Raw genomic sequence first — 13,989 nt, 5'->3', positions numbered from 1 at the left:
GTCAAACAATGCCTCCCGAAAGAAGCTGTGACCTAAAAGTCTCCCCAAATTATGTATAAATACACTCAATGCTTCCATCCAAAAGCAGCACATTCAACTCAAAAAAGAGTTTAAAAAGAATAACAGCAACACAGGAAGCCTGTAACATTACTATATAAAACATGATTGATAGTAAAAGCTGATTAATTGAATCCCACCCATCACCCTGCTCTGGGGGAGGAAAAACAGTTTGTTTTTGTTTCACCTTGATTTCCACGTTCCAGTCTGAGGGGCTGGAGGCACACAGCCCAATTCACCAGGTTCTGCATTGTTTCAGCCTGAAATCACTAAAAAACACAGGAGTTTCTACAGAAGAGGCATCTCCATAACACCTCGTAAGGATTACGCTCACTGGTCACTTCTCGTCGGTTCTATAGGAACCCTTCACAGCCCCAGCCAACATCATGAAACTCCTGCAGCTCGCTTGAAACGCAGCCCAGATCTGTCTAAAACTTGGACCAGGCTCATAAACCTCAGACAAGTTTTAAGCTGATGATGAATTAAGGTACAAAGTGAATATTTTCTACTCCTGGAATTTGTTATTAAAAGTCCTGAGTTTCCGAAGTGGACAGATAGTTCCTAACCAAGCAATTAATTACCTTCGCCGTCTCCTCTCAATGCTGTAAGCCATCCGTTAATGGATCCCAATCATCCAAAAGGCACTTAGCACCTGAACATTTTTCTTGAAATTCTGGGGATAGTGGTGTTTGATTGATTTATTTTTACAAGAAATGCCTGCCTCGTACCTCCCTTGCAGGCAGCTCATTCCAGATACTTGACATTTGGAGGTCAGGATGGATACGGGTCTTGTGCTCTCTTTTCATCCCTCACAGAAAAATGCACAACAAAATAAAGCCACTGGATCCAAAATGTTGCCTTTTGAATCCCATTGTTGGAAATAAACCCAATATTTTCTGGAAAAGAAGGAAAAAAAGTCAGCCATTTCAATCTGTCTGGTGAGAAGCAACTCTAAACCTCTGATTTATTTCTTTCAGGACCCATTTCAGCCAGCTCTGGTTTGGAGCGCATCAAGAACAACCCAGCCCTTCCAAAAGCCCTGCACAGCAGCACTGCCGCAGTCCAAGAAGCTGCTGCAGCTGCCAAGGTTCACGAGCAGCATTTGGATCCCATAAAGCTACAGGTGCACTCCTGTACCACCGGGCTCTGCCGAGCGGCACCAAGGCTTCTGCTCACAAACCTCTCAAATCCGGGCAAATCCCAAAGCCACGAGGGGCAGAAAGGGAAGGAGCTTTTGTTACACCCCACAGCTTTAGGGCTCTGTGTTTCCAGCCCGCAGTTGGCTGCCAGAGCCTCTCACCCACAGCTTTTAGGGCTTTTACCCAGAGGTCTCGCCTTGTCTCGGGTTTAAATACCATTACACCAGATCTAGGTCTCAGCACTGTGAAGTCAGGAATGTAAGTTCACTGTGGTCCTGTTTTATATGGAGTTACCAGATTTACAGGTTGACTATAATCTTTTAATTTTCTCTCGTTTATTGCAGTAATTGCCCTTTCTAGAATTCACCAGACAAAGGCAGTAATTCAAATAACCTCATTTAAATGACATCCCTAGGCTGGCTGCTGTGATTCAGCACATCTCGTCCAGCCTTGCAGGTGTAGGTATGATGCCGCGCAAAACTGTGCCTGCCTGAACCAGAAAGGCAGGGGTGAGAACACACCGCCTCACTCTCGCAGAGAGCCTGTTCCTGCATTAGCCCACGCACAGAATTGTCTTTTATTCAGCACATTTTGTCATGCTGCTCCTGTGATCGCTGTTACCTGCTAGGAACAAGCGACCATCCCAGCTGTGAGACTTTTTGGCCAACATACACACCAAAGAACATCCAAGGAAACCCAAAGCTGACCAAGAGAGAGCCACGAGGGGAGAAAAAAGAAATATGTATGTGAGTTAAGCTCTGGATTTAAGGGGTTTGGCTTTCCCAGAGCAGACTCCTGATGGGGGACACAGACAGACCTTAGGGGGTGATGGCAACTTATACAAAGCAGCTGTTGTTTAACGCTGATATCACAATGAAACTTGGCTTTCCTCCTGCCCATTCTCAACCCTATTTGTGTTGCAAGTGTTTTGAGGCAGAAGATTCTGATTTCTGGACACTTGTTAATGTTGTGGCATCACAAACACAGCATGAGCTTCTAGTCGAGACTGCAAGGCAAATAATAAAATATTTATCCTACCGTCTGTGCTTATATCTTCTGCAAATGAACCTGTCAAAACTCGATCTAGCAACCTACAGTTGAAGCCTTAAAAAAAAAAAAGAGGCCCTTTTACATCCACATATCTCTCAAAAACAAACGTCCTCCCTCCCTGCCCCATCACTAAACATCCTCGTTTCTTAAAAACAATTCCATGAACTCCAAGGAAAGTAGATTGCACATGATAACAAAGCTCATACAGCTAAAAAGATAGAAAGGTCTTTTCATCAGGACGTTAACCAAACTGCAACTTGTAGTGGACAGATAAGGCTCAGAGCTGGGCCCCAAACCGACCTTCGGGGATGCTGAGTCTTCACTAAAGCTGCAGCAGCCAGAGCCACAGTTTCGCTCCCAGGTGGGCAGAAGGAACACTTCCCACTCACAGTGGGAATTCCCACCCACATTACTTCCCTTCGACCGCTAAATGTTAAGCTGACAAATTGCTATCCCTGATTTCATGCATCTTTAGAGTGCAACAAAAGCTACAGACATTTCTGACAATGCACCCCTGCATCTGCAATGCAACTAGTCTTTCTCTCCTCCTAGAAAAGCTTCCCTGATACGCAAAGACCTGCGTGCCAGTGGGGTCTGAACTCATCCAGCCTCAGAAGTGGACGAGTCTGTGGGGTTACAGGAGGGGGGACCAGCCAGAAACCCCAAATACGGTTGCTCTGAGGTTGATCGGGGTACCCCAAACCACAGGCCTTGTCAGGATTAAGTCAGCGGTTGGGAAGAAAATAAAGCACAAGCTTGATTTTCGACAGGCATAGGCTCTTCAAAAGCACAGGATGTGTGAGGAAGCAGGTCAGACTGCTCCAAACACCATTGTCCCCATCCCTTCAGAGGTGGTGGCTCCTGAAACACGCCTTCCCTCCACCGTCACTGTTAACTACGTCAAAGCTAATGCCCTGAGAAAGATGAGCGCATCCCTTCTCGAGCACTGAAAAGGAAAGTTGCTCTACTTACAACACACAGCGGCAGCGAGGAAACCAGCCCCACACGACACGCTCCTCTCCTGCAGGCCCAACGGGAGGAAGAGACCAAGTGCTGGCCTTACAGCGTGGCGCAGGACCTGGTACCTGCCGCGCTGGCGATGCCAGAAGGGGTGGATGCTTTGGGGAAAGCTTCTCCAGGAGCAGCACGTGGAGCCTAAAGCCCAGAAAACCCAGACACAAGGTGTTTGGCAGACACATAGTGGCAGGTGCCTCGAGCATCCACAGGGCCGCAAGCAAAGCTGCGGGCATTGTCCTGAGAGGGCTGGCCAAAATCCTGGTAGCCAAAGGGAGGAGCTGTTTGTATCGCTGGTTTTGGGGAAGAGCAGGAAGCACAGTGTCAGACACACACACATTCCCCAGCACAGTTCCCCTGTGGGGTCTGGTGGACGCAGGACCTGCTCTCTTCCCTCCCCAGGTCTCCCAAGTACTGCCCGGCTTTAAGAAGGGAACTAAATTGTGTGGGAGCTAACGAGGTTAACGCGGGAATTTCTACCCATTAATCACTTCGTGCTGGGCTCTGGGGTTTCCTTGAGTTTAAGCTGTGCTCCTGAGACTGCAGGGCTGGGCAAGCTCGTGCTGGGGAGGGCAGGCACCCCGCAGTGCTCACACAGGGGTGGCTCTGCAAAACACGAGGGCTCGCAGCCCTGGCGCTGCGGTCGCGTATCAAACACTAGCAGGAGACAGCGCAGCACGATGCGGCTTGTCAGCGAGGTGGATCAGCTCCAAGCAGTGTCTGAAAGCTTGCACAACAGCAGCAACTGCCAAGGTCAAAGATAAGTTAATTTGATCTTAATAGCTGACAATAAAAATTGACTGTTATCTTGCCACGCTTTGAACTGATAAGAGCAAAGCACCAGCAAAGTTTCTCAGATTTGTCTTCAGGGTAGAATCTGTAATTCTGCCTACCGTGTACCAGCACAGACATCCCCAAACTCAGTCCTGTGCCTTTGCTATTTATTTCTTCTCTTAATTCAGCACTGAGAGAGCTGTCCTGATGCTGTGAGAACGGGAAGGGCTCTCCTGAGCACACAGGTGGCCCCAGCGGACCTGGGGGAAGCTTCAGCACATCTAAACAGCAGATCCACACCGTTTGGAAATCCAACACAAAAAGACAGCAAGAAATCCTGACAGGACGACTCCCAACAGAAAATGACGTGAGGTGGCTCAGCATTGGCCACCATTTTCTGCTTGCTTCTATTGACATAATAAAGACAAGGTTACAGATATTTAATGAAATACCTGCAACCTAGTAAAATGAATATGCTTTCTGCAGTGTTGCAGGATCGCTCTCTTCTTCATCTCAGCTGGAAGTCTCCCTTGGTCCCCTTTCTAAGAAACCTGGAGAGCCAAAGCCAGAGCAGATGAGACCACAAAGTGGGACAGAGTGTCCCCAGCGCTGGGGCACAGCCCTGAACAGCCCTTGGTATTCAGAGGCACTGAACGTGCCCACAGCTAGCACAGAGAGGAGTTTCTGCTGTCTCAAGTTTTTATTGCACAGAAGAAGAAATAAATAATTTAATGGCTGAAATCATCAGAGATTACAGGAAGTGAGAGGCAGTGATTTCCCCCTCCTTTTACTTAGGTGCATACATCTATAAAGCTCAGTACAGGATGAGCTTGAAGCAGAATTAGCAAAATGCATTTTGTTAAGGCACTTCTGAATCATCTCTCCTTTTATCCAAGAGATGCTCTATTTGGAGATAGCTTTGATTTTAGGTCTTGGTTCTTGTTTCATAAAGGATGTGGGAAGCCACACTATGAAAAGATGCTAAGGCATCACTTCGTGGTTTCACAGTAGAGAAGAGTACATTATACTGCATTACTGCATATAAACGCGCAGGTTCGATTCCAGTTATGAATATATTTCATAATCCTCTTGCACTTGCCACTGGTTCTGGCCTATTGTCTAACACCTTAAAGTACTTTCTAAGACCTTGGTAATTGAAACGCTGAGGTAGAAAATTGCTGTATCACAAGCAGGCAAATTCACGCTGGGAGGAGAAGTGAATTGACCTGGAAGGTCGCATCCATCGGTGGCACAGCTGGGACCGGGCACTCGGCTCCTGCATCTGAGGTCACTGCTCGCAAATACAATGCACGCTGCTGCCCTGCTCCCCCAGAGGACGTCTGAAATCGGGTGTTGTAAGCTTTTACAGCAGCGACAGTATTCAGAGCTCAGTAGTGCTTATAATTGAATTCTTTAAAAGGATTATATCATTCTCAGTAACTCATCACTTCACTGGATCGGCCCTTTCATTTGCGTGTTGGTTTTATCCCCCTCCATTTCGGATAAGATTTGAAACCTGGTCATGCTGTAGTTTGCATAAACAAACAAGCCTTGAATATGTAAATAACTATTCACATCCTTTCCCTATACATTCAAGTATTTCACAAGGCCCTGTGGCAGTGACTAGCACTTATCAGCCCTTTCAGAAACGACAGCTTGGTGTTTTTTCTGTCCTCCCCCTTCACTGAAACTGATTCACAAACTCTTCTCTGCTGATAAGGGAGGACTGGTGATAGCGGTCTCGAGAGGCAAAGTCTGCGTTCTCCTCGGTGAGCTGCGTGGTCTCCATGCCAACTGTCGCAAAGGCCGGTGTCACAACGATCTGCTCCTTTGGAGATGGCCTTCTCCTGCAAACACAGAAGCAGAGGCATGACCCGCTGCTTGCCGTTAGCAGCCACGCGCCCGGCTGGACCAAGGAAAAACGTGCTCGTGGCAGGGCGCTTGGAGACGGGGCTGCATTGCCCTCGGAAGGCATAGAGTTAATCTGCAGTCACTTTCCTAGAAGGCATGCAAAAACTGTACTTCAACCTCGTCCCTCATAAACACTGGAAAATATACATTTTCTTAGCAAATACATTTCCTCTTTGGAATTGCTCCAAACATCGGCTATGCCAGTTTCCAGATGGTGCAGGAAAAGAAGGAGCACGAACTATTGCTAATGAAAAATATCCTTCTTATAGTTTCCTAAGCTTTCGTGTACATTTCAATTACTTTTGAGACCAGGCTGGAAACTCTTTTCCTCTTTTAAATAAAAGAGGAGACTTTCCTGCAGTTTCTTTTTCCTGGAGGCCAACTTTAAGAAAACATTACTGCACACCTGCAAATCAAAACTGGAGGACCTTATAACACTGACTCAGCCCTCTTTAAGGCGCCAAGGATCCTTGGTTGCTTTCAGTGCTCTTGCACTCTAATGCAATGACTTCTTTACCTCAAATTCATTAACATGTCTTGCTTGGATTTCAAGAAATTGTGGCTGAGGAAAAACGTGCAAGTGATTTCAATGCAATTTCTTCCAGCGCAGCAAAGGTGGGCTTCAAAACAACCCACCCAGCCCCCAAGCAAAGCCAAAACTGTGTCCGTGCCAGCATGAGCAGGATCCCTGGCATAAGGACGAGGTTACCAAGCTGGCTGGCTCAGAGATTGCAGTCTTAGGGGAGGGAGAAGTAAGATCAGTCTCTATCTTGGGCTGCTGCCAGTTCCTCACTCCATCCTCCTTGGCGGAGCCTCTCCTCATCGATTGCACTGATCAAAGCGCTGAGGCCTGTGCCAGCCAGATAACCTGCAGGACAAAACGCCCGGCACCAGTGACACCTCTGCCCACGAGAAGCACGAGGGCTGCCTCTCCAGAAGGGCTAGCTTCATCTTTCCTACTCCCAGCCACGTATGGCAGCTGTCCGTGAAGTCAACCAGCCTCCCCCAGGAAGCATCTGACAACAGGCAGGTTTGAAAAGTGCCGAGGGACAACTGGGAGGAAAAACTGCTCCATCATCATAGCTGCAACAAGGCAAAATTACAGGCAGTGGATGCGGCTGTACACCGAGGCGGAACAGGACAGCTAAATGCCTGGGACACAAAGCAGCGGGGTCTGACTCACCGTGCAATGAGTAATTCTGGCAGCGTTTCCAGCACGGCCCCGTGCGCCCTGTTCTCCTCCTCACCCCTGGCTTTGGCTCATGTTAAGAGTGCAGCAGACATGGTGAGTGAGGGGGAGAAAGGAGGGGGCAACCCCTTATTCCAAATGAGACACGCACAAAGCATAGTGCACACCCTTGACACCCCCTCGCTCCTCCTGTTCTGTGTAGCTTGTCTGCCTTGGGCTCTCATCCCGCTAACAGAGAAGTGTGCAGCTTTATGCAACTGCCATGAGAGGCAGCCACAGCTGCGTGAACGAAGCTATTCACAGCAAAAGAGCTTTGCAGGACAGGTGGGTCTTCAGGGCAGCCCCACACACTTGGGGAGATCCACTGGTCTGGTATAGGCAGTGATGGATGGTGATGCAGGAGACCTGACATGTCTGTTCTGAGCCGTGCCATGGACCTTCCATGGCGATCTAAGAGAGGTCCCATCACCTCTGGCCACTCTCCTGAGCCACCTCTGCCACAAAAGGCATGTAGCCATATTATAGGGACTGTGGGCAGAGACAGGAGCTTGCAAGGCAGGCATACACATGTGCCAACGTGCCTAAGTGCCTGGACCTTCATTTATTTTAAAGAAGCCACCAAATTTGCACACCTAATGCCTGGCAGCTTATGTTATGCGGTCTTTACTACAGTGATCCCCCACTGCAATAGAAAAACAGACAAACAGATTAGGAACCCCAAATCCCACTGCTCTGTACAGCAGCACGGATGGTCATTACCCCCCATGGGAAACCCAACCATGACAGAATTAATAATTAATAGGATCAAAATAAATTAACGAAACCAGTTAATATCCAACCAGACAAAAACCCTGAGGCCTTCTGAGAAGGAAAACACCAAGATATTTTCTGCTGCAATCCCATACAAACTTGATACTGAATGGTTGCTTCACTGAAGAACTTGTTTATTTGCCCCTGCAGCTATTGCTGCTTCCCCCCAAATTTCCCCTCTGAAACTCCAGCCCAGCTGGCAGATGCGTACCTGTTCCACCACCACCACAGCAGTTCACCACCTGCCGCGGGTGGAAGAGCTGGAGTCTCCCACTCCTCATTTACTACCACGTTTTTCAGTTCAAGCTGAGCCTCCAAGGTTGAGCACAGACCTTTGGGATTTGAACAGTAAGATCAAGAAAGCTTCAGCCACTGGGATACATCAGCACTGGGCTAACTGGAGCCAACAGCCTTATTTGCCTTTAACTAAGAACTTGAGGTCCCCAAGAAGGGCCAGACAGACTGCTTGAGGTAAAGAGCAGGTCAACTCTTCCCATGCACATTAGTGGGAACAAGGAGCACCGCCTCGATCTCTGCCAAGTGACTGGTACCAACCTGCATGAGGTGATCAAAGCCGACTTAATCCAGCTGAACAAACTGAAATTCGCTGCTGCTCCTACAAAGAAGAGGCATGAAAAGTCGGTATGTTGCTAATTCCCTCGTAACAGCATTTCACCATTGAATTTTTGCATAAAATCCCAAACTGACATGTTTGTTACTAGCTTTCAGTACACAAAGATTTAGCAATTGTGAGAACAATTCTGGAGTCTTCCCACTCGCTGTGGCTTTTAAATGATTGCCGAGAATCTAACCCAAAGTTCATATGGAGAACAGCAATTCCTTCCCAGACCGACAGCTTGTTAAAATACCAGCAAATAGGTGGCCAAAGCAAAGATACCAGCTGCAGCACCTTCTCCTTAGGCTGCAAAGACCATTCCCACTGCAGGGATGGGGAGACTGAAAGAGCTGCTCAGCTGACCCTAGCCACGGTGGCCAAGGTCTCACTGCTCCCTCTTGGCTGTCCCCACGGAGAGCTGGTTTAACTTATTAGACAGACACCAAGGTTTATTTTGGGACTTCTTTGTAGAGTTAATTTCCTGCACTGGCTAACTGCAGGAGCAGACAAGTGCAGCAAAAGCAGCCCCCGAAGTCTGTGGTGAGGGATAGAGAGGAGAGCAGAGACCCAGCAACAACTGCTGGATTTTTTTTTTTAGGCTGTTGGAGGGAAAGAGGGAGGAGGAGGGACCCATCAAAATCATGGAGCATTCCTGTGGCAGAGCCACTGCTCCTGAGGTTTTCATCTAGTCCTTACTTCAGAGCATCTCTCAAGACAGTGTCTCACAACTTCTCTGTAGAGAATGGTCATGCAGTCTTTTGAAGAACAAAATGGGTCATTTGATGTGGTGTGACTGCAAAAATAATTTTCACTCACAACCAAATAAAAATCAGGCTGAAGTTTGCATGTTCATTTTTAACTTCTTTGCCATGTGCTGTTCTACAGTATGCATGGGAACGCATGTGCAAAACAAACCAAGACAAAAATGTTTAATTTTGTCATTTCTCAAATCACCTTCCATAATCTTCCACACACTGAGAAATTCTTTTTAAAGTCATTTTTGGAAATATTTCAAAAGAAAATAACAAAGATATAACAGTGAGTAAGCAAAGGCAAAGAAAACCCCAAGGCCTGCAGACACTATTTGTGTTTTGTTTAGTATTTAGGGGCAGTACAAAAAGGTTGTTAAAATAAAACTTACGTATTTCAAAAGATACAAAATGGCAAGTAGGAAGAACTAATTCACAGAGTCACAGAACAGTGTGGGTTGTGGAAGGGACTTGTAAGGATCGTCTGGTCCAACTCCCCTGCCAAGAGCAGGGACATCTTACGCTAACTCAGATTGCTCACAGCAACTCTTTTCCACCATCCCATACAGATAAATAAAAAAGAAATCAGTTGTAGTAGAAAGATTGGTGAGTGATACATTGATAGCTCCTGAATGACAACCCATTTTTGTTTTCTCACAGCATGGGTTTCTGAAATCTGTTATCTACTTCCCTAATGCCTAATGACCTTTTATCTAAATAAACACGGGTGGCTACCTCTGCGTTGTTTAAAAGACACAAACTCAGGTTCTTTTGACTTCTCTCATCTAGGTTTTCACAGGTGCCGAACAAAACATTGCACATCCATGCATGCAGGTACGTGTGCATTATACACCTACATACATATGTATGCATATGGACGTAAGCAGGCACCTACTGTGTGTTTATCACCCTCTCCCTTCAGAAGCAGACCAACGCAAACCTCTCCTGCCTCCGTGCCAAGGGGTACGCAATTATGAGCTGCTTTTTCAATGTGCTTCAATATTTAATTTTGAACTTGTTTAAGCCCATCACATGCACAGACCTTTTTAAAGCCCTTTGCCTAAGAGTATTTTCCCAGATTACGTTCCTAACATATTCAGCCTGTTTAGATCTGGAATCAAAAGGCTCTCTTGTTTTGCAGTTATGAATGCTGAGATTTAATGAGATACTTGTCATAATTCCCGTTTTCGTTAAAGTTTTCTCAGGTGGTTTTAGACCGGTTAATTAAATTTATTAAAATGTATTTATAACAGATTTTTTACAACAGATTGTTCTCATTGCCGCGATACTTTTGCAATCTGCCATCCCTGTTAAGTCTCAATATCTGCTTTTGCCATTTAAAGTACAGTACAGCCGAAAAGCAAGCACAATGTGCAAACTATCAAGCTAATGCTAGTTACAGTTGGAATCAAATATTAAAGAGCCAGACATAAAATGCATTGAAACTACCAAAGAAATTAAATCTCATCACTCACTGTGCCACCTGCATATTAAACACAAGCATCAAAATTCATAATTAAGTTAAATTAAAGCTTAATGAATTTTTAAGCAGATTTAATAACACAGAAAAAAATTACCCACCCAGGGGGAGTCCTGGACTCACTTGGCCAATGTAGAAATACAGAATAACTGCTGCTCCCAGGCTGACAAGGGTGTAGATCCACTGAATGACAAACATTATGATGAGGGACACGATTGCCTGTTGAAAAGACAAGGTTTAGGGCTGCTCCAGAGCAAGGTGGTATACTGCTGTCAATCTGACTGCTGTTCTGCATAATCCAGAGAAGCTCTGATCATCTTTTGCTCTGGCGCATGGGAGAGCTGGCGGCACGTGCCCGAGGAGGAATACCCACCTTCACACGCAGCTTCACATGGTTTCAGCAATTTATTCTTGAATCTTGCAATCTGAGCATGGTTTGCAACTCCAATAAAACCTCGTTAATAAGTGAGGCAGTACTGGGGTTCTCAAGCTGTTATGAGAGCATCAGTAACTGCATTTTTATTTATTTAGTGCTAGAAACGCTGAACCTTGTGTTTCAAATTCATGTAAAACCAGTGCTTTGATGGCTTCTCTGCACCTCCATCTTTCTTAGGCCCTCTCGGGAGTGCTGTGTAAGAGCTGTGCACTGTCTAGACCTGGGACGCAGACACTCAGCTTTACCCTGATGAGTGTTTCTGTTGAGGTGTCTGCCTCTTAATAACGCCCCATGATGGGGACAGAGCCAAGGTTCTCCTTGCGCGAGATCTACTGCACAGCCCGCACCCTGCCCATGGGAGGAACGACAGCAGCCACAACCACATGGGTGGATGGACCTTCCTGGGCATCAGCAGCTGAGGACTGTGGTGCAGGTCCCTGGGGGAACCACGTCATCTCCTGCCTCCAGAGTGCTCTGTGGCAAGTGGCTTTTGGCCACACATAAAGTATTTCTATCTAGCGTTACCAGAAAAGATTTGGGTATGGCATGGCTGAGGTTTCTCTGCAAGGAGTTCCCTGTGCTATACGGAGCCTCATTTGGTCTCAGTCATAAACAAGGGACAGCACAGGCTTGCACTGTCACCTTCAGCAGCATGCAGGTAGCTTTTAGTGAGCTGCCTCAGGTCTTAGAGGCAGTTTTTGCTTGAGCTACTCCAACATACACCAGCTGTAGGTCATGGAAGTGTTAGCTAGTCCACGGGGAGCTCCCAGCCGCATCAGCCAAATGGGTCATTATTTGGGAGCATGAAGCTGTATCTGGAGCCTCACCAGCTTGCAGGGTTAGAAGTAGCTCAAGGGGCATACGAGTAGGGGCAGAAGCAGCATCTTCACAGATCAGGCTAGGCACAGACAAGGGACAACGTGTAAGAGCTAAAGCAGTCACGGCTGACGTGGCTGGTGAAGCCTGAAGACAAGGCAGAGGGGAAAGGAGCCTGGATGAAAAAGTGTATCTGATTTTTCTTCTGCGATTTTATTTTGCACTGTTGATCCCTCCTCAGCTCTGTTGCAAAGTCATCCCAAGTCTGACTATTGACAGAAAACCAAATCTGCTTTAATGAGCACATCAGTCATCTCTTTACGCCAATTCCCCCACGAAGGCAGAGCTGACCACTCCGAACCCTACGATGACAAGCACTCGGGGGCCCCGTTAGTTACTGAGCCCAGAGAGAGCATTAGCTTGCAACCTCCTAGAGACGTCATCACTAGAGAGGAGCCTCCAGCATCCATCCCACCCACCGCGCCACGGTCTGGCAAGACCTTTCTCCAGTAGTTGGCTGCTGGCAGCCAGAGCAGCAAATTTGAAAAGTAGGTGTCAAACTCTATCTGAGGATTAAATTAGAAGGGTTCAGTATGTTATTCAAGGGTGTTTGTTATGTTTTACGTACAGCTATTAAATCCCAATCCATGCAGCAAAGCCAGATGGTTCACTCATTATCCATATCTGACCCTTTTCCTGTCATCTGCCCATTAATCCATCTTCCCAAGAAGAATTTAAATGTCTTAAACTCTTCAGTGGCTTAAGGAACAAGCTATTTAAAAGTTATTTATTCTTTAAAGTAACATGCTGGAGGAATGCTCTGCTTTCCTCCCTCAAAATGTGGAATTTCACAGCCAGGCTGCTCTGATCAGGAGTTCAGTGCTAATGAAACCCCACCCCGAGCTTGCAGAAACTGTTTCATATATAAAAATAACACATCTTTGAAGCTGATGTCTCAGTCCATTCCATGGCAAGAAAAAGCAGGCTGTTTGATTCACAGTGAAAAGAGGGACACGGTGATTTTTTCCCAACGAGCCATGTATGTTTAATTCTAGAAAAGTCCTAAGATGTTGGAGTTTGTTTATTTATTGCTGTTGCTGTTTTAAATAATGTCATCTACCTTTCTCTTAAATTGAACCACTGGGCCTATGGTCTCTTAAGTATTTAGTTCAGGTGACCTCCTAGGATACCAGAAACAAAAGCCATCTGAAAGTACTAGAGTGTATTTACACTAAGTGATGAATTTCCTTCCATTTTCGGCAGTCACAAACCAGTGCTCAAAATAAAAAGAAAATTACTTACACCAGCAAAGGAAACCCAGTGATTGCAGAATCGGGAGTAGAATGATTCTGGAATTTGCTGAATTCCCAGTTCTAGATTTTGTTGCCTTACAGATGATTCTAAAGGAGAAAAAGAAAAAAAATATGTTAAAAATGAGCTGAAGCATTGGTCTCTTTCTACTTTGCCAAAAACCAAACCAGAAATTCTAGCTGACAGTTGGGCATGGCACAGTTTAACCAAAATTTCTAAAATGAAAGCAGAAAAGGTGATCAAGAAAAAAAAAATTTACAACTTTGGTACTGAGTCTATCTTTAGGCCTCACATAAGTCATTGCCTGTGATTGAAACTGAGGCAGTTTCCATGTTTGTAAAAGAAGAGAAACAATTCTTTTCTCCCCCACATGGGTTTATGAAGCTTAATTGACTAATGTTGATAGAAGACTACAGATCTGAGACAACTACCTCTGTGGCAAAACACCCATATTGCCAATGAAATAAATTCAGATTCCTAGCTGTGGATGACAAATTACAGCCTCCACCTGCAGCATAGGGATCATCTCATTTCCACAGCCAGAGATTTAGTCTCCCAAGGCTCCATCCCTCCTACTCCACATCATGGTGAAATAAGGCCCAAGATAACACTCAAAATGTTTTTAATGTACAGTGTT

General features: G+C 46.1%; 2 protein-coding genes across 7 annotated transcripts in view; both read right to left on the bottom strand.

Annotated features, from left to right (window-relative positions):
• HEG1 (heart development protein with EGF like domains 1) overlaps window positions 1-3,652 on the bottom strand; it is a 51,639-nt gene extending 47,987 nt beyond the window's left edge. The window contains 1 exon segment of the mRNA XM_066999977.1: window positions 3,219-3,652. Within this exon segment, the coding sequence (XP_066856078.1) occupies window positions 3,219-3,600 (382 nt within the window). The 5' untranslated portion in view covers window positions 3,601-3,652.
• Window positions 3,653-4,805: 1,153 nt separating this feature from the next.
• The window catches only part of SLC12A8 (solute carrier family 12 member 8), a 58,275-nt gene continuing 49,091 nt past the window's right edge, over window positions 4,806-13,989 (bottom strand). For all 6 annotated transcript variants that reach the window (XM_066999972.1, XM_066999976.1, XM_066999975.1 and 3 more), the window contains 4 exons: window positions 13,344-13,441; window positions 10,891-11,008; window positions 8,500-8,560; window positions 4,806-5,881 (listed from right to left, as the gene is read on the bottom strand). In XM_066999972.1, the coding sequence (XP_066856073.1) occupies window positions 5,716-5,881; window positions 8,500-8,560; window positions 10,891-11,008; window positions 13,344-13,441 (443 nt within the window). In that variant the 3' untranslated portion in view covers window positions 4,806-5,715. The remainder of the gene's footprint in view (window positions 5,882-8,499; window positions 8,561-10,890; window positions 11,009-13,343; window positions 13,442-13,989) is intronic.

This window comes from Anser cygnoides, chromosome 6 (assembly GCF_040182565.1).
Source record: "Anser cygnoides isolate HZ-2024a breed goose chromosome 6, Taihu_goose_T2T_genome, whole genome shotgun sequence".
Classification (NCBI taxonomy): Eukaryota; Metazoa; Chordata; class Aves; order Anseriformes; family Anatidae; genus Anser; species Anser cygnoides.
Note: the sequence above shows the minus strand (reverse complement) of the source record. Positions and strands in the feature narration are given on the sequence as shown.